This window comes from Trematomus bernacchii, unplaced genomic scaffold (genome assembly GCF_902827165.1).
Source record: "Trematomus bernacchii unplaced genomic scaffold, fTreBer1.1, whole genome shotgun sequence".
NCBI lineage: Eukaryota > Metazoa > Chordata > Actinopteri > Perciformes > Nototheniidae > Trematomus > Trematomus bernacchii.
The window spans coordinates 5,013,903-5,034,442 of NW_022987313.1; the positions used below are offsets into that span (position 1 = coordinate 5,013,903).

The window sequence follows — 20,540 nt, forward strand, 5'->3', positions numbered from 1 at the left end:
CACTGTGAAACCGCCTGCTCCAGTCTAGTTTGGGACGGTGGATCAGGTCCATCACGGTCCGTCTCACTTTCAGGATCGGACTCCGGTTCAAACATGTACGGCTGTACTGACGCCATTTGAAAACTGATGCTCAGAGCCGAAAAAACAGTGTTAGACATGGGCGGAGCCTCTCTGGTGGTTGACTAATCAGAATAGAGTGGCCGAGCTGACCAATCGGAGCACACTAGGCTCACAGGGTGGGGGGGGGCAGGAGCACAATCAAGCCGTTTTGGACAGAGAGTGAATACTACGGCTTTCACACCAGCGCTTTTCCCTTTCTAGCTCCTAGCTAGAGCTTTTCTGGTTCAGCTCCGGTTTCCCTTTTCAGCTCCCGCTCTGTTCACACCGCCCAGCTGCCGCTGCTGCGTCATGACGTCACCGTTTACATCGCTGATTTTCTCCCCAAAGGAGCTCACAACAACAACAACGGGGGGGGACTGCGTCGGGTCGATGATCGTGTAACACGCTTCGTATGATTAAAAGCAACACGATTCGTGTTGCTTTTAATCATACGAAGCCAGATTAAATTAAATAACGACTTCTCCAACCTTATACTTTTCTCCAGAGTGCCGTGGTTCATTGTTTATTAATGTGTTTCAGCGGCATTTACCGACCGCTGCAGTGCTGGCTGCTCTTCCACGGGAGTTTATTCTCCCGTTAGCTCACACGGCTCTAAAGTATTCACTGTCTGACTGTCACACAAGCAGCTTATGCATATCCCCAGTTCCCCTTAAGTGAATGTGTGTCAGTCTGAATTGACGCTGTTTGGCATCACAAGCTGTTATGAAAGTTTCTCTGGTATAACATGGGTGATGTTAGCATAGCAACCGAAGCTAAACTGACTACTTGCTAAGCCGTTTTCTACAGGCACATTTTACCGGCGTATTTTTCATTATGATTCTACTTGTGATAGTCGGACATGACAACCTGTGCAGCCCATGTATTGATTCCATCCGATAGCTGCTATAATAACAAACAAAACGTCTGCCCGCTCTCCACAATGATCAATAACAGCGAACGGATGGTCAAAGTAAGGTACAAATAAACAGAATCACACGAAGCCTGGTTAGTGTTGCCTGACTTTATAAAGTGTGTTTTTTTTTTATAAGTGTGTGGTTGCCTTCTAGTCACTTTGCTCAGCGCTACTGCTTGTAGGCAGGCATGATGAGACTCTTCAGTCGACCCATGTTCAGGGGAGGTGGGTTTAGTTTCCTGCATGCCTCGACGTAAGAGAGACGTAAGCGACGCCGCCTCTAGCTCCGAAGCTCTTGCCTCTAGACCAGTGGTTCCCAAACTTTTTGGGCCCAAGGCACACCAAAGGACAAAAAAAAATCTCAAGGCACACCTATTGTGCAAAATAGCCCGTATAACACGTGTTATCACTCATATCATGTAAAATATCTGTAAATGTGCATAATTATTTACTAATGCCAAATAAAATGTGACAAAGACAACTATATTACTCATGAAATATTTATTAACGAAATATTTCAAATTAATTTGAAACTTTATGAAATTAGGCTTCATCAAAGCAGCAACACACTCATTTAAACCAGACAGGTCACACAATAAAAAATGAGGCAAAGGAAACTCAGCAGAAATTCAGCACAGAGAACTGTCAATGCAAGGAAGCTGCACTGTCCATGGGCCTGAACTACAAATTATAAATATAACATTTCAGCAATCAGCATAGAAACATGTGCTATTGTAAATATTTTTGCCGATTTACAAATTAGTGAGATACATGTGCCTGTCGGGGCGCGCAGATTTTTTTAATCCTTGGTGGCACTGAGGAGAGGGCCACTCGCAAGTCCTGTTCAACAGAGAGCCGTGACCTCCTGTTGTTCTTCATGCCGCTCGCCTGCAGTTTCTCTGTCAATTGTTGCTCAATGTCTTCTGACATGTCGTCGATTCTTCTTTTGATGGTATTATCAGACGACGGCACTTTGGATAGCTCATTTGCGGCATCTGGACCCAGCATGATACCTACAATTTTTTTGCAAGCGGGAGGATGAGTGTCTCCTCCATTGCCTTTTCAGACACTTTCACACAATCCAACAAACGGTCTTGCTGCCTCTGGTTCAGATCCCGCGCTCTTATGAAGTAGGCCAAGTTTCTCTGAACATGGAAGGGATGTTTGGTTTCCAAGTGCCTCTTCAGCTTGCTTGGAACCATGTTCGCATTAGCTAACTTCTCCCGACAGACGACGCACTCGGGTTGAGGATTGTTGCCATCCCCGGTCCAACTGAAGCCATAAGACAGGTAACTGTCATGATACTGTCTGCTGACAGTTTTTTCTCTCTTTTCTTTCGGTGGTGGGTTTTCTCCGCACAAGAAAGCGCTCCATTTTCCCTCTTGCGTGTTTCTTTGTTTTAATGTTGTCCTTCAGCCTTCGGTGTGTCACGGTCATATAATTCCCACCTGCAACTGCGTTACCTGCGAAATATGGGGTTCCGTGAGGATTTTTATTAAAATAATTGTTTTTAGGTATAGAGTTTGCCTCTGTATTATGAAATGAGTGCATACAAAGTACTGATATAGTAAATTAAAAAATAATTATTTTTGTGTAGTTGTATATTGCAATAATCACGTATGGTTGTCACAAAATCCCACGGCACACCCGGACTTGCCTCACGGCACACCAGTGTGCCGCGGCACACAGTTTGGGAACCACTGCTCTAGACTGTGGGTGTTTCTCAATCGCGAGTAAAGCTGCTGCAGAGCCACTATTTCAAGCATACGACGTCATCGAGTGCCGCCGAAGTACTGTTCCAATCTCCAGCATACTTGGAAATCTACCGAGCCCGGCGTACTCCGTTTGGAGAAATATCGAGGCTGCACATGAGTAGACTTCGCGGTCTTAAAATCCCCACAATGCTTTGCGCACAGACCAATTTCCCCAAATCTGTGGCGGAAGATGTAAGGCGGGGCCTCTCATATGACGCACACCTGCACACTTGCTAGCCTGTTCCACTCTTTGTTTTCCAAATGTCAGGAAGTATTCTTGACTCGCTTCTGAAGCAAGATGCTCGGCTCGGCTGTGCTACCAAGCCAGCGTACTCGCGATTGAGAAACACCCCGACAATTTTTTGGAGCTGGAAGTGAACCGCATTCCGGAGCTATGACGCGGCGCCGCTGCGGTGTGAACAGGAAATACCGGGATCGAAAGATAATCTTTCTCTCTCCATTGACTTCAATACATAATTTTTCCGAAATAAGGTCCCATGGAGGTCCACCGGAAGGGGAGGGACTTCGCCACTCTATAGGGGCGCTAGGGGCGCCGCCCCCCCTCTTCCCACATTAAAAATAAAAAAATATATATTTAAAAAATATATTTTTTATTTTTATTTTTATTTTTAATAAACAAGGTAAATATTATATAATTGGTATCAGTAAAATGTATAATCTACAATAAAATCTCGTTTAAAATTGTGTTACGATGTCTAAAGTTACTGATAAGTCACATGTTTCCTGCCTGGCCTTGCCCGTGTATCATTACCCTCTCTCGTCTGGGCGCTATGCACAGCGCCCAGACGAGAGTGCTGCAAGTGCAGCAGAAGCCAACTGTTGCTATCTTTAAACTATGCCGCCGAAACATAATTTCAGCCAATCAGCGTCGTCAAATCTGATGGTCACAGGGCTCCTACGTCAGCGCCCGGTGCAGTCTGTGAGTTGTTTGGACTCGTATCCAAGGAGACAAAACAGGAAGCTGTCATACACTCTGGAAGCTATCATTAGCAGCTAATGAAAACTCAGTTTTTGACATAAAAATGGAATTATGGATCATCAATAATTTTTTCAAAGTGACAGACACATTGGATTAACATATGCCTATGGTTAACCTTCAGCCGCGTTTTTCTCGTTTTTGATCAGAATAACAGCAAAAGGTGAGCATATCTCCGTGTTTTGCTACCTAAAGCTACGTCGTGTGATGTCTGTATTTGCTTCCCCTGTCGCGAGTTCTGATCGCTCAGTGATGATACTTATATTTCTATAATCTCAGCTTGTTTGTGCATATCCGATAAGTATATCGATTGATTTATACCTAGAGTGCGTTAGCATTTTTTCGATCAGGGCTCATTTAGACGCTTCTTGTGAGACTTGTGTTTTGTTTCGGTAAACATGGTTCATATCATCAGTTAGCTGCGTTTCTTCCCGTTAAATGAGTAGGACACATGAATAGTTGATTACATTTTAAGAAGCCCGGCCTGAGACACAGTTTCGTGAGAAAAAAAACGGGGGTTTTTCCCCCGTTTTCTTAACAGGTTAAATGGGAATTAAATCATTTTAAGTAATTTTGAGTGTTCCCAAAGCCCCGGTGTTCTGCAGTTTGTGTGGGCCTACTGTACTGTTGCACAGTTTATGCTGTAGAAACTATGTCCAGGACAAGGTGTTTGGAAGTTTTGGAAGATTCATAGCTAACCACACTAAAGATTATGGAGGTATTGATCAGTCTTCTCATATTTTTAAGCCTCAATTTGTCCTCCCCCCCCCCTCTAACATCACCAGAAGTCATAATTTAAGGGGTCTTTTCTCAATTTATTTTACTGGGGGAGCATCCCCCCGGACCCCCTAGTATTGTTTGGTCACCATTTCCACAGCCCCACCTAAAATATTTTCCACCAGCCGCCACTGCATACTATACAGAGATGCTGTATGCGAAACCAATGTGAGTTTGGAAAATTGCACAGTATAAATCTATTTTAGTATACCTCAACAATGGAATTATGATCAGTGGAAATGGCCATGACATGGGTCCTTTAATATCAAACGCTCTCCTCTGCTTGATGCAGACTGTTGACTGTAAAAAGTTAGTTCTTTACTACTTCACAGGGAACAGCAGCTGTTGCCAGCTTACATTTTGTCAGCTACAGCAGATTCTATTGCACAGTGACACCATTTCAAGGAAGAAAAAGTGTCAGGTCCACAGAAACTGCTCAAACTGCTCCTGCTACATTCTTTGCCTTTTTAAAGCAAGCTTTCAAAATGTGTCAAAAGACGCATTTCCGCCAGAGCTTGATATATGCACAATTTTGAAAATATTGAGTCGTTTACTTTTTTTGTGCGGAAACTGTAAACACCCGAATGCCGTTATCTCTTAACTTGGAAGCTTTTCATTGGAAAGGCGCTAATGCAGCCTGGGAGGTAAAGCAAAGAGGTTTGGTAAGATTATTAAGATGCAGGCCTGTCTTTTCATAAACTCTTGTTCTACATCTGCATTTTGTCTTCTCTACAATTGCTTGTGTTTCGTTGTACCACTGTACCCATTCTGTCACAAACACAGCTGGAGACGAAGCCTGTCTAAACATGCAGGGAAGGACGCATAGGAATGAAGACTGGCAGCATTCCTCCAGATAACACCCCCACACACTCACACACACATACATGTTTGGTAACCATGCTTTGAACTCAAGAACCCTGCAGTGATCTCAGTGAACCCTCGGTGAGTATCTGGGCTTATTCGTTACTGTTTCTGACAACATACACATTATCTGTTAGTTTATCCTCACCAGCCAGTACCTGAGCAGGCTTAACAAATCTCGTACTTCTTAATGTGCTTATTTAAGTTGCTCTCTCCCACTATCCTCTCCCCTGCAAAACAGTCACAGTTGAAACTTCTTCCCTGCCACAATAGAAGTTTTAGCAGCCATATTTCCTCCCCGACACACAGACACACACATATACATATACAACCCTGGGAAACATAGCGTAATTGATTTCTGACACTCACAAGGACACTTGCACGTCTCTTATTGTAAGTCATGTCTCCAGCAAAAGCGACTTTACAGGCCTGCGGAGGAATCTATTCTCAAGCAGAAGACAGGTTCATAACGCTCATATTTCAACCTCAGCACATCTTGAAAAGAATGTCACTGAATAGCTGTTCCACGCTGCTGAACCCAGCCGCTCTCCTCTCCGCCTGTTGCCTGATCTCTGCACTGAAAGACGAAAAGGAGTGCAGCGTAAGTCCCCTTTCAACACTAAAAGCATAATTCACCTTATAACTGCGGCTGCGTAACAAAACAAATGTAGCAACAGTGCAGGCACATGAAGTACTTTTGAAGGCGGGTACAATTTCACCTCGCCTGATGAGCTGATCGAACTCTGAACAGCCTGCGGTTTTGTCGAACTGTATCAGTGATGCCCCGCTGTCCCACTTCACCTGTCCAATTTCACTCAGCCACAGGCTAGCAGCTGGCCAGCAAAGGAGGGAGATCTTAGAGGTAGAGAACTACTAAAAAAAAGGACAAAGTAAAACATGGCTTTTGTTAACCATTTTTTTTCACAGTGCTTCAATAGTGTGCTTCATAACTCGTCAAAAGCTCACATCTCTCCATCTGTTCATCATAGTCTTTGCTTCAAGCCAGCCCACAATGTCATACAAGCCATAATGTACAGAAATTGCCCAGAGTTCACTTCTCCGCACTTAAAGGGCCAGGCAGTCTGATTGCTTTGGCTCAATTAGGTCACATCACAGGCGCTAATAGGCATTAAATGCTAAATGGTGTCCGTTTCGACCTCCTCAGGAACCCACTGAAGCTCATTAAAAAAGGTGACAGTCTCGAAAGGAACATCGGAGAATATTGTCCCCAATCAGGAGCTACACACACATACGCACATAGTTTAAGCATGCAGACACACACACACATTGAATAATGGCAAACAATACCAAACAACACCAAGCTGTAATTGCTCATGCAAGTAATAGAGTGAACTGTGAAATGAACAGGAATGGAGGCAGCCAATGAGGTTATTTGGCCAATCAAAGGCATCAACGCATGGCTGGTCCAGGCGCACGGACTTGAAAGACCAAGCATGACATTACTTGAATTTCTCCCTTATCTCACTCTGTTCTCCAGCATGAAAAAAAGGCTTCGAAAACATATTCAGCATCGAGCAGAAATGGTCCTGATCATCATAATCTAACCCTTTCCCCTTAGTCATAATGAGCAATTGATCATTTTGTGACTGCGGGTGCCCCAACATACACAAGAAAAATAAATTGCTTCCCATTCAGAGTATTTCCTCCAGTCATAGAGCACAGGTTGTAACATCATGCTCTACTTCCCAAAGGCAGATAGTATCTGTCACAGATAAAGTCACATTATTATTTTCAGCTGAGAGGATTTCAGGAGTTTTTTTTTTTCATTGTCCATTGTGAAAGATCTGCCTCATGGCGTCAGCCAACAATGGCGTTGATTCAGCCATTGTGCAACATCTTTGTCTGTTTAGTTTTTTCTCAGCCCTGATAAGTGTTAGTTGAGTAAATAAATTCTGGCTTAGCTAAACATTCACAAATTCAAAGTAAATAACTTGCTGATAATGTTCTCTGTGTGTGTATTCCAATGTGTTTCTAGTGTAACACTCATTGCTAACTAGATTTTGGAAAACACATTCCGTGGTCACTGCGCACATGCTTCTGAAGCGGTGCATTTGGGGTCTTACGACCTCAACATTAACCACTGAGTGTGTAGCGTGTGTAGCGTGTGTAGCGTTTCTGCACACCTGCCTTCGTCCTTACAAGGGTGGAATAACGTTCCTTTAAAGCGCGACCTGGGCTTATCCTCACTCTGCAATGCAACTGGACTCCCGAGGTCAACCCTAGACGATTTGAGGCCGTGGGTACTCACTCAGCTCTGGGGTTATTATTAGCCTAGCTAGCTCAGCCCCTCACAGCAGCTGCCCCTGCCCTGCAGCTAGCAATAACTCCCACTGTGGAACACATGCACGCCGCTGATTGTAACACAAGCATTGTAGCAACACGGGACGATTTATACAAGTCATACACAGATCAACGCAGTCGACTACGCAGAGAAGTGTTTACATGTTTGTCTGGCGTGTGCCCAACCAGCTCCTCCAGCCATCAGGTTGTGCCGTTATCTCCGAAGGAACATTGACTTTCTGAAAGCTGGCACCATGGAGCTCAAGTTTGTCCTTGTGCATCTCCGTCTCGCCACATCACAGCGATGGCAGGCCAACAAAGGCTTTTGTAGTGCAGTGAGCTGCGCAACTAAAACCACAAAAACACACCGTTAGCGTTCTGTTGACGGAGGGGAAAAAGGAGATTGAGGAAAGTACAGAAAAGGCTAAGACTGAGGAAAGTGAGAAAGGGACAATTATAGCAGAGGAAAGGCAGCGTGGAAGTGTTTGTGGTGTGTGTTTGAGAGAATAAACATGTTGAATGAAGAGGAAGACAGGGAGATGCATTGCAACCGAGACAGACCGGCAGTCCAAGATGAGTCCAGCGCAGAGAGAAATGAAGGGAAGGAGAAACTATGTGAGCTGCGTCGAGGTGGATGGATGGGAATGGGATGTTGTGTCACCTGCTAGAGAGAGCTGTCTAGCTCTGGCCAATCCTGAGATTTAGGAGCAACCAGCTGTGGAGAAAGGAATAAGAGACCAAAGAAAAGAGTGGTGGGGGGGATGCAGACTCCACCACTTGGTTATCTGTTTCCCCTCACAAGTGACAACTGGCACAACGGTATCATCGAGTCCCTTATCTAAACAAACAAGCCGGAAGTTTGACGTCTTCCTGTGTTGTAAATCAAATAATTCATCCATGTGGGTCACACTTTAAAGGGGACCTATCATGCAAAATGCACTTTTGTACGTCTTTTATACATGAATATGTGTCCCCGGTGTTCCAGGGAACTCACCAAGTGTCAGAAAACACAACCCTCTCTATTTTCCTCCATACCCAAATCTCTAAAAAAGGGGCTGCAACGGATCTGATAAAAACTGATCCAGATTTGAACACTTTACTGACGTCAGGAAAGTGGCGCTACGGCTATTGGGCCAACTCTCCACCTATCAGGGGAATGTGGGGTTGGGCCACGGCCGGCCATTGCCGCTCGAAAGCGCTGGAGACGCTGTAGTACATATGCCAGGCCTGTAAGTGGCGCTGTAGTCTGCCTCAAAAGCAGCGAAGAAGACTTCCCGCGCATGGTTACCATGGTTACCCTTCTGTTTATTCTCCGCTGTGGCTTTCTTTCTCCCTCCCCGAGGCAAGCGTTTGCTCCTGCTGCTTTAATTCAATGCAATCCCTCCCCGTCGAGGCAAGCACTGTAATTCTCTCCGGTTAGTCCACCAGCAGATGACAAACACCCACCTCTCCGCCTCTTCCAAGGAACGAGGGGACCGTGCGGCAGAGTTTCAGTTAGGTTTTCTTTCGCCGGTCAAAATGTCCGTTAAAGTTGAAATCTTCCGGACAAAATTAGAAAAGTGCCGGTCAAAGGTCTTCTTTGTTATTTATTGAGCTTTAAAACAAATGAATAACGACTCTATAGGCCTATAATAATATAATAAAACACGGAGGACGGAGATCTATTTTTCTCCCCCTCTTCTGACTTCATCAGAGCACGGCTCCCCTCTCCTGCAGGGGGGCGTGGTCAGCTGCAGCTCACAGAATCAGCCCCGTGCAAAAACAGTGCTGGAGAACAGCAAATAGAGCGAAATGAGGCAGGGGCTAAAATGCATGATCTGTTTGGTATTTTGAAAACAGAAAAGTATAAATATACCTTATATAGGTATGGCCCTACAATATATCATTTAAATATAGCATGATAGGTCCACTTTAAGTCATCAAAGTAGGGTTACATGTTGCAACATAACCCAGTGTACAGTGGAGGATCCATTTAGCATTCTGGATGTCTTCATCTGTCTTCATCTGTCTTCCCCTTTATCACTTCCTTCCCTTTATTTCTCTTGTCCCTTTTTTTCTGCTGAGCTGTCTCTTTTATTCCGGTGTTATAGTCTCAAAAGGCAGATTGTTAGGACCAGCAATGAGAGGGATTGTGCCGTGCAACAGAAATAAATGCTCCCTTGGGAATGATTTGTCTTGTTCACGTCTGCCCGGCGGAGTCTACGCTCATTCAAGGAGCTACTGAGCATGTGCGAGACGGGACAACACAATGGAGATGTATCTCTCTGCCTCTCCATAATGCCAGGTGTCTGATTCACAGGCTTAACTCAAGAGGAGGAAAAATACAAACACTTTAAAAGAGGAGCTTGTATTTTCTTAAATATGAATAAAGTCTGCTAAAATCTCACATCCTGATTTACTGTTTGGTCTGGTGAGCAATTCTCTTATCTGTGCTTATGTGTGTTTAATTCCCAAAGGAGACCTCGCCACAGGATCTATCGTTCTCTGAACAAACGTGATCAATGAGGATTCTTCCCCTCTCTGTGCCACTCTCCTTCAACCATTTCCTCTGTTCTTCTGCAGGTCTTATCGCTCACAAACACTCATTTCTTTCCCTGCTACGGGCTGGCAGGTGTGCACAAACAGGAGAACGAGCAAGTACACAAATACAGGCTTCTTTAGGAGGAGCAGGGATGGATCCACACTGTTAACGTTTTGCGGGGACAGATGCAGCATCAGCTTGACTTCTTTAAGCCGCACCAATGAGTTCTCCACAAGGAACAAAATGAGGGGTGGGGGAAACTTGTTTACCACAAGACTTTAAGTGTCCTTTACTGTAAAAATAGTAAAGTGTGATTTTAAGTGTCATTTCCTCCTGTTGATTGATGATTAGCAGGTTCGAGGTGAGACTTTGGGGCTTTCCATACCAAAAGTGGTTCCAGCTGTCACCGACCCCCCCTCCCACCACCCTGTCTGGGCACCAAAATGCATTTCCATCATTGGATTGCCAAACCACTGGAGCATCTAGAGTACAACAGCCAAGGTGACCTTTAACAAAATGGATAATGGTGAATAGCTGTGGTGGCGAGAGTAGAATGGGTTTTTGAAAACACAGGAATATTGCAGCTTTATATTGAGTTGTGATAGATTTTTCCTCACGCCGCTCCACATTTTAGCACTCCTCCAAGTGACACTCTTCCTGTAGTGTGTGAATAGTAAGGATAAAAGAAAAATAAGCCTTTCCCCTCAGTTTGGCTGAACTTATTGCCTGTATGGCGTGCCCACATCTCTTCTGGTCCACTTATGGCGCATTTCCACTACACGGCCTCGCTCGGTATGGCTAGGCCTCGTTAGGCCTTGTTAGGACTGGCTCACTTTATGGCGCATTTCCATTACAGTTTAGGAACTGGGGTAGTATCTATAGTAACGCAGTGTAGGCGGAGCCGTGACGTCATCTTCAATGAGCACCCCAGAAAAACAACATCAGCCGTTAGCTGTTAGCATTCAAGCTCACAGCTTCTCATATCTGTTCAGAAACTAGACAAAAGTTAAACAAGTACACACCACAGACTGTCTGTGTCATGGCGAATACAGTCGCTGCTTTATTTATGTCTGTATAGGCCGTTGTTGTGAGTGTGGACGGTCGGAGCATATACTGCGTTAGCTTAGCCGATCTCCATTTAGACAACATGCATTTTAAAAGGTTTTTCGCCTGCCGTCTGTCTGCAGACTTGTCAAAGCATTAATTCATGGTTTTTACTAACCGGTATCAGTATGTTGTTACTTCGGCATCATTTTGAAACGTGTATTACAATTAAATATGTCAAATCACGGTCAAATATGTTCATCTTGTTGTAGATGTAGCTCCCTTGCCAGCGATTCTCTCTCTAGTTTAGCATACTCAGCCCGACTCAGCCTGGTTGTTGGCCCGGAAAGAACCTCGATTTTATGGGGCCAGAAAAACTGTGAAATAGTACCCGCTAGCCGGTACTACGCTAAGTGGAAACGCAACCAAAAACGGGCCCCGCAAGGCTCTGCACGCTTAAAGCAAGCCCCGCGCTGTAGTGGAAATGCGCCATTAGTATCCCTTTCATCTCCAAACACCAGCCACACAGGCCAGGGATCTGTGGGAAAACACTGACTATGTCCAAACTATGCAAACTAACATTTGAAAAACCTTTTTCTATCCCTTCCCTAACCCTAGAATCCAGTCGGCAGGTAGGTGTCAAATATAACATGATGGATAAGATGTCCCCCTTCCCCCCACAGCAGCCCAGCCCCTCACTCACAGCTGTGGGAGAACTCACTGCAACGTAGAGGTTTCTGGTTCAGGAAAACCAGTTCTACCCACATTTAGATGGAGATCACAATACACACTAGGCCATCTTTATTTAAATCCTCTTTTAGGTCCATCCACACTAACACTTCTGAACGACAGGAAAACGTCTCAATCTATTCTTCTTTTTTCACCTTTCGATTGAAAAACAACAGAATTTTGCATAACAATCAAAAGTTGGTAAGGGGGGTGACTTATTTTGATCACTTCCAGACAACAATTTAGTCGTTCTCATTTACATATTTTCCTTTTGTTTTGTGAGACAACTGAACTATAGCAGTGATTCGATCTCATAAATGCTTCCCTGTTAGCCTCTGTGAACGGTAATTCCTGTGCTGCTGCTCAGGGACTTTGATTGATTGTTGAATTTTATGATTGCAAAGTCGTCAGAAAAAACATACATACAGTTAAACTGCAACAAATATGACTTTCGATCAGTATATTGACATAAAATGAGTGCTCACAAAGACTTATAGGCCATTAAGCCTACTGATGTATGACGGTTGTGATCTAAGGGTTGACTTCATGTCATCCCAGAACATCCCTTCCACTAACACATCTTGTCTCTCCATCAGTATTGTCTAAAACTCTAACTTTTAGAAAGACGAATAAATAATGTTCAGTCACTGACAATAACAAATGCACACACAAAAAAGTATGAAGGCAACAGTGCATGAACACGAGTATTTGTCATGTCATGCTTATGATACGGTTAAAATGAATTATAGCTACATTATGTATTTCTCTCTATAGGCTCTGTATATGCTGTGGTTGCTAGAAAGACATATATTTCTGTTGCGCTGTGCTCACACCTTCCTCAAATTGTAAATGACCCAGATTCTGCTGGCACTGTTTCCCCCACAGTCCCCAAACTACAAAAAAAGGAAAGATTTTGTTCTTGTTTGTATGTATGCGGGTTATCAGAGCTTGTGGGACTTTCTTTGCCTCCTCCAGAGCAACTGGTGTTATCGCAGACAGCCGTGCACCAGCTCCCACTCACTTTCCTGCGGCTGTGGCCCCCAGGGCTACATCCAGCAACAGGGACCCATACTGAGGGCCCCATTGTCTCCATCAGCATACTTTCAGTTGAAAACCCAGGGCACTTTCTAAGCTCATTGTGAGTGAGCTAACAGCCTCTCTTCAAAAGGGGCTAAACGCATGTTCATTAATTATCTGGATCTTGTTAATTGGATTAATTGTTGAATAGAAACCGTGTTATTAAAAATGACGAAAACACAAGGGCAGGGGGAGCAAAAGGGGGATTAATATCGTTTCTGTTTACTCTCGGGCTGTCATAAGACACAAGCATGCACGGGCACACACACACACACACATTTAAGTTTGCTCTGTCTGGCGAACGCTGCGTCTCTATCTCTAACGCTGTATTTCAAACACGCACTATATGTGACCCAACTCAGAAGAAAAAGCACGAGGCAAGGTGCAAATTACCATGCACACCGTCGAGATAAAAACTAAACCCATTTTCAAAGCTCGGAGTAAATGCCAGATTCTTTTTGATGCAAGAAACTCTGACTTTTTCCGGCGCCTATATACTAAGAATAAGGCAGGAAAAATGAAAAAGAAACATAAAGTCGACACCATGAACAATTTAGCAATCTCCAAGTCACATGAAAAATGGGGTTCCTCATTCCCGCTGCCTATCTACACTCTCTTATCCACCAAAATCACTTATCAGTGTTTGACTTCAAGGGATGTTTTATCATTCTGGCTTTAAGATGTCACGCTGATATTGAGACCATTTGGATGACGGGACTAATATTGGCCTACATGTCCTGTGTTTTTGGTGAAGGTGCATCTGACAAGCCATTATGCAGTAGCCTTATTAAAGCTCCTTTCCCACTACACAATAATCCCTTTCCACTATCTAATGTTGGGATTTTGTCTTTAGGGGGAAAGGTCAGCATTAATTCCTGTGCTAAATGAATCTGTAGTTATCAGAGGTATTTAGGCAGTGATGGAAAAATGACACACTGATGGATGATATCATTTTCGTCCATGTTCGGGTGCTATGACGTGGCGTGTGTAGAAGTGAATGTATATATAAACTAAATGAACAGCGATAATAATGAATGTACTTGTACTTGTAAAATATACAAATAATGTAGTTTTCTTCAAACCACAAGAAAAAAATGACTCAAATGAACTTTGAGTGACACAAAAAGGAGTGGATTGCCTATTTTCAGTCTATTTTTAACAGACCTGCATAGACATGCTACATTGTGGCAATTAAATGGTAAATCCTTCTGGTTTAGAGCTATTAAATTCACTGGAGGAACATTTAAATTTGAATGTGGACAGTTGCCAACAAAAGTCCAAATTGAAAAATAAACTTAAGAAATTATGATTAATTTGAACCCTTTGTCTGAGACTCAACCTATAGGTTGGACAATATTTATAGCAATACCATACTAAAGCTGTATGTGTAGGGCGGATGAAGGGCAAAACAGCAGGATCCAGTAAATGTGTTGCATTGGTTGTTAAGGCAACTGCATCTGTCTTCCTGCTTTGATGTGGAGGCTCCTGTCGCTCGCTGCACTGCCAAATGCTGTTATCCAGGACCGGAGGAGAGATGCAAATATTTCTTTGGGGATATGTGTGTGGTGGTTTTTTGTGTGTAAGCAAGTTAACAATTTGTATATGTTGTACGTGTGTGGCATAGGCGTATGTCTTCGGAGTTAATTACACAAAGACACAATCTAATTAAACTTGTCCCAAGACATTACCTGATCTAGTTAGTTTTCTTTGATCAATTTATTGGACATGCTGCATTAAAACTGAGAGCTTGGACTTAATTTACTATTATCTATACCAACACAGTGGCGACAATCTGCTGCCAGAAGGTCATAGTGCAGCTGTTGGAGCATTCATGCACCCGGCATGAGGACTACTTTTACAAAGACATGAGTGGGTGACCAGTAACAAACAAATTAAAAGGCGGCCAAGGTCAGGGCTCATATTTAGCAGGGCCCCTCTCAGCCAACAGCTGTTCAAATCAAAACATACCAGTTGTGGTTTATTTTCACACTAAGCAGGATGTGAAGAACTGGAGGTAGCTAGTTTGTGTGTGTTCCATTGATCAGGGATGTTAATCTTCGGGGGATATAGAGAGGTCCTCTCAAGGACAGCACAATGAAAAGGCTCTATTGATTAATGGAGCGTTGATCAATCGGTCCCAAGACAGATAACAAGATGTACAAGTCACAAGTAACAAAATATATGTTGTGGGTTGTGGACAGCACAGGTTGATTAGTTGTTCATATTTTGGCAACCTAACATGAATCTTCCACATGCAATTCCTAACTAGCCTGATATTTAGATAGGCATTAGCAAGTCTACCTGTCAAACACGCACACACACACACACACACACACACACACACACACACACACACACACACCCTGTATACCCTCATTCAACCCACCAATTACTTACATCGGATTACTAGTAAACATAACAGATTGGTAGACTCATAAAGGTAATTTCTAAACAAGAATTAGACCTCGCAAAATGTATGTGACAAAATAAACTTCTGTGCTTTTAAATAGCCTACTAACTGGAATGTTGTTTTCACACATGATCGACAGCATGAAGGATAATGCTGCTGATCTTGTGTAACAAGGAGGGGGGAAGTGAGGCAACATAAAACCAGTTGGAACGGGTAAAAATGGTTATTTAATGGAGCAGCTGATTTTTTTCCCACAGATAAAAAAGAGCTGAACTACAAGAGAGGTGTAACATTTTAGTGTTGAAAATCAAAACGTATATATACAGGCAACTATAAAACAAACAAAGATATACAAATACAACCTCAGCCTTCTCCACTTTGTATTCACAATATTGTCACGAGTAGGCCTACTGCCTTCAGTGTTAAGGTCATGAGACCACTGACGACAGCGCCATACTGTTAGGGCACAGATAGTTTATTGGAGTCTAAAAATGTTAAAGTGATATAATATCTATATTCGTTAGGAAAAGAAATAAAGAAGTGTGCTTTTCTGTGTTGACAACACTTCAGGGGTATTATGTGCATGCCTGTTCACTGCACTACATTGGTTCACATGTCTGTCCTTCATTCCACCATTCAGCCTGCCCCGCCCTCCTGGCTCGGATCTGAGCGCTCATTGGTCCTCCCATTAGTCCCCCGAAAGCCCCACTGGCCAATAGCCGACGAGGAGGATGGAGCCTTTCCGGTGGAACAGTCGCTCGCGCCTACAGTGGTGGAATCGAACGTCCCCGAGCGCACACGGCGTATAGGAGAGTACGGCGCACGAGTCTCTGGAAGGAAGATAACGGTTTCTTTTTTTGCCCCCGCTCCACTCAAACAAGAAGAACAAACCAAACCTGCATTTTAGGGGGGTTTACAGAGTCTTCTCAGTACAAGGAGGGAAGCGAAGGATTGGAGCCGCAAGTTTTTTTTTTCTTTTTCGTTTTTTTCTCCTTTTTCCTAAAAGAGGGATTCTGTGTTTCACTGTGGTTTGTTCTCCGCTCTCGCCGCAAAGATGATGGTCGGAGAGGTCGAAGTGAAGGAGCGACCGAGGCCGAGTCCCGACTATTTGATGCAATTATTAAACGAGAAGAAGCTCATGACCAGCTTGCCAAATCTCTGCGGCATCTTCACACACCTGGAACGGCTTCTTGATGAAGGTAAGGGGCCGGGGAGGGGGAAGAGACCACGGTGCGGTCCGATATCTGCTCGGCTTCGCTGGGCGTCCATGCTGCAGCGAGACCCATACGCACACTGGCAACACAATATGCGGACCTAGGCAGGCAAACTAACACACACTTAATAATTCCTCACATCCAAACAGGAGACCCAGTTGTAACCCTGGTGACTGTTTCACCCTAAAACCACAGCGAGGTGGGGGATTTTAAGTTGTGTTGCTAACACCACGGAGTTTGTTTTTGCACTCCTCACTTTATGGCGACTAGACGAAAACTTTATCTCTCGCACAAAAACCAGAAATGCCTATCACTATCAGTGTATTAACAAAATCTAACAACGGAGAGGTTTTTAACCACTCTTTAGGTGTATCCAAACCGTGTCTCAGTTCATTTGGACGGGGCCTGTTTCCACATGTTCCTCAGCAGTTTTAGCTCGGGTTAGCCACATTTTTAGCTAGCGTGCCTGGGTGTCTACATTCCGTTGAACTCTTCAGGAACCAAAGAGCGTAGCGTTAACTTCGCTTTTAAATAGAGACTGAACCCGTGAAAAGAACGTGTTGGACACATGTCTAGAAGTGTTACAAAAGTTGTCTTTCGCTGTCTTTATTTTAGCAGTGAGGGTTGTGTGAGTTGTTGCCCAGCGGCCGAGCTTTAAAGCACGGAGGAATGTGTCTGCTTGTTGCCCAAACAATGGCCAGTGAGTTGCTGCTGGGAGGAGGGGGGAGTGCACGAAGATTATTCCAACGGTCTAACTTTTTCATTAAAAAGGGCAACGTTTATTGTCTCCCTCACACATCTACTACAATACTTCCCTTAAAGCAAGGATATATCGGTTACATCTCCTTGCTGCAGCAGTCGTCGTGTTTTTGCCATTCAAGCGTGCCTCACCAAAAATTGCGTCGCCTTTTTGTCGGCGGCGCCGTCCAGACGGGATTTCTCCCTCGTTGGTGTTTTCTACGCTTTGTCGCCGATCTTGGCACATGCGCTGATAGACGAGGATTATTCAACGTTTATGTAGATAGTATCAATAGCATAAGATGGTCTAAGCGGAAGGTTGTACCTATGCTTTATGTAACAGGGCTGGGGACACTAGAGAGCGCCACAGCCCCCTGGCAGACTGTCCCCGTCCTGTGGGTACTACCCGACTGGACACCATGACACTAATAAATAAAAACAATAGCCACTCTGAATACTTTTTATAGACAAGATGGGACATACGGAACAGTGCATACTTTGTAGTTTCGGTTGCATGTCTGGATGAGTAGGTTTGTAGTTGCCAAACCGGTCTGCAGAATTTGTCTTACTTCACTGATGAGTGATAAACAAAGCACTCAGACTTGTCACTGCTATAAAAATAAAGTTACATTTGTATAACATAATATAAATACCCCTAACCAAATGAAGTTGATCTTATCTAAAACCTGAATGTTGTTGTTCTACTAATTTGTTTTTCATCTAATTTGCCCATTGCCTGCCACAAACATTCGATTCAGGTTGAGGCATGCAGAAGTTTAAGGAGCTGAGCAGAACACGTGTTTTGAAAAAAGAGACACATTCCCGTGTTTGTTTGATGATATAATTCTCTTTGCACTCAGTTTGTCAACACAAGTATAAAGTTTGATCACACTCCACACCCCGCTTATGCCTACCATAAAGGAATTAATTTTTCGTTTTTCAAATACTTATTGGTTTCTTGAGCTCAATTGGAAGTTTTGGGTTTTTTATTGAGAGGAGAAATAGGGGGGAAGCGGACATGTTTTTTGTTCCTGCTCGCTTTTTTGGCTAATCCCAGCCCCTATTTACATAAAGTAAAGAAAATAAAAGGTATCATGCATGCACAGTGTGTCCCTCTCCTTTACTCCAAAACTCAGCGGTGCAGCTTTTGGCACACAATTAAAGTTAACCCTCAAGGCAATAAATATGTTTTTAGGTTTGTGTGATCAGCAGTGATTTTAAAAATAAAACAACACTTACTGGCTTTCCCTGTTTGCGAATCTTAAAAATAAAATAAAAAATCCAAACCAGAATAACCAAAAGTGCAGAAGTGATGGGCGATGAAAGAGGTTTACGCTTTAAAACCGTAAACTCTTATCACTGTTATATCCTAAAAAAACAGTTTGTTCCTGTGTAAGTCTCCAAATCACCTTCAAAGAAACTGAACATTTCCAACACAGCTGAGCTATTAAGCTATTTTCAAGTTTCCTGTGTGAAACTCACATTTTAAAGTAGGCCCAGTCACCTTTTTTGCATTTTGGCTTCATCCTTTTCCTTTATTCCACCAAACTGGAGACAAAAAACAATGCCCTATGCAGAGATGAGCTGTGCTCAATGCGGTAGCACTAAGTGCTTGTAACATGTATTTGTACGTTTAAATATGGCTGTTCTAATTTTGTCCATTACGGATTTCACAGATTTATTTTTTGCTTCACTTTAAAAAGAAGAAAGAAGTAATTTAGCTGATGTTGTTGGTGGAATTGATTCACTGGCCACTTTTACTTTAGAGAACAAGCTTTTTTAACATTTAGTTTGATGTCGGGCTGTACATTTAATTGTGTGGCTTTAGAGAAACATGTTTGTTATTGCTGTAGCTCAATCTTGTAATGAAGCACCGGTCCGTTGCTCATGTGCCGCATTCAACCGATAAATGTTCCCTCTTCTGGTCTTAAAGAAATCATGGCAGGGACACTTCCAACTCCCCAGCTCCAGTCTCAATCCTCCACAGAAGTCTGAGGTTTACAAGCGTTTCCACAGCACCAGCCCAAACTTCACCCTGCCGATAGTATTGCGTGTGTGTGATGAAAGCCACCCCAGAGCAGAGTGTCTCACTGTCTGGTTCCAGTTAGGGGCGGTTTGGTTTGCTTTACTCTTTGAAAGGGGCTGAAGCTCTCATGTGATTATCAGGGCCACCTTCCCCCCACTTTGTCCCATACTGATGAAATTCCCACCTAGAGTAAAACAGAAGGCACAATCCAGTCAATAAGCTCAAAAAGGAGAACAGAATGCTCAGTGCTTAAAGAAATAGCCCACACCTTTGACCTAGAACTTACAAAAATAGCTGTGACGTGTGTCTTATTTTAAAGTGTTGCATTGTTAGGCCCGGCTGTCAGGTGCTGCAAATCCTGAAGCTCAGAAACGTTTTTTAAATGTATTTGATTTTTGTAATTTGAGGTTAATATTTGCACGATAAATATTTTTTTTGATGAATGAAACATTGTTTGTTTCTGTAGTCTTTTCTGTGGCTTGCAGTAAAGATAAACATCACACTTTACTGCCATTTCCAGTCAGACAGGATAGTCTCCAGATGGGAATTGTTAACTTGTGGTATTGTGGTGTGAAAACTGTTGACGAGAAAAGTTATTTTATCTGGTTTGGTGTGTGTGTAGTTTTATAATCTGTGTTGCAGGAGACTTCTCGGTCCCGTTAAACACTTGTGTCTTTTTTGAATGCGAAGAGGAGAGAGCAGATGCTAAATGAAAAGCTATTAATTCCCAAGCAGAGGTAGAAACATAAGCAGTCATCGTGAGGTTATTAAAAAAAAAAGAAATGCCAAAGAGAGATAAAGTTAAGTCCTAATCTGTCAACAAGGCAACAGTCTCCGGAGGCACGAATGTGTTTGTGTGATATTGTTAAAATTACAATGACGGCAATTCTCTTCCGAGTGCAAACTGTTTCATTAGCTTAAATCTAACTCTGAAATTCCCTGCTTTTGTCAGACTTAAATGAGCCCAATAAACACAAATAATATAACTGGTTCCAGTTAAACGCTTGAAACTTTCCCAAATTGTCCATCTCTCAAGAGTATACCCTCTCAACAGCTGCAGTCGCCCTCACCCACCCTTC

The 20,540-nt window shown here is 43.3% G+C and overlaps 1 protein-coding gene across 3 annotated transcripts in view; it reads left to right on the forward strand.

Annotated features, from left to right (window-relative positions):
- Positions 1–16,242: 16,242 nt before the first annotated feature.
- The window catches only part of qkia (QKI, KH domain containing, RNA binding a), a 73,061-nt gene continuing 68,763 nt past the window's right edge, over positions 16,243–20,540 (forward strand). For all 3 annotated transcript variants that reach the window (XM_034123534.1, XM_034123528.1, XM_034123543.1), the window contains exon 1: positions 16,243–16,682. In XM_034123534.1, coding sequence (XP_033979425.1) covers positions 16,538–16,682 — 145 coding nt within the window. In that variant the 5' untranslated portion in view covers positions 16,243–16,537. The remainder of the gene's footprint in view (positions 16,683–20,540) is intronic.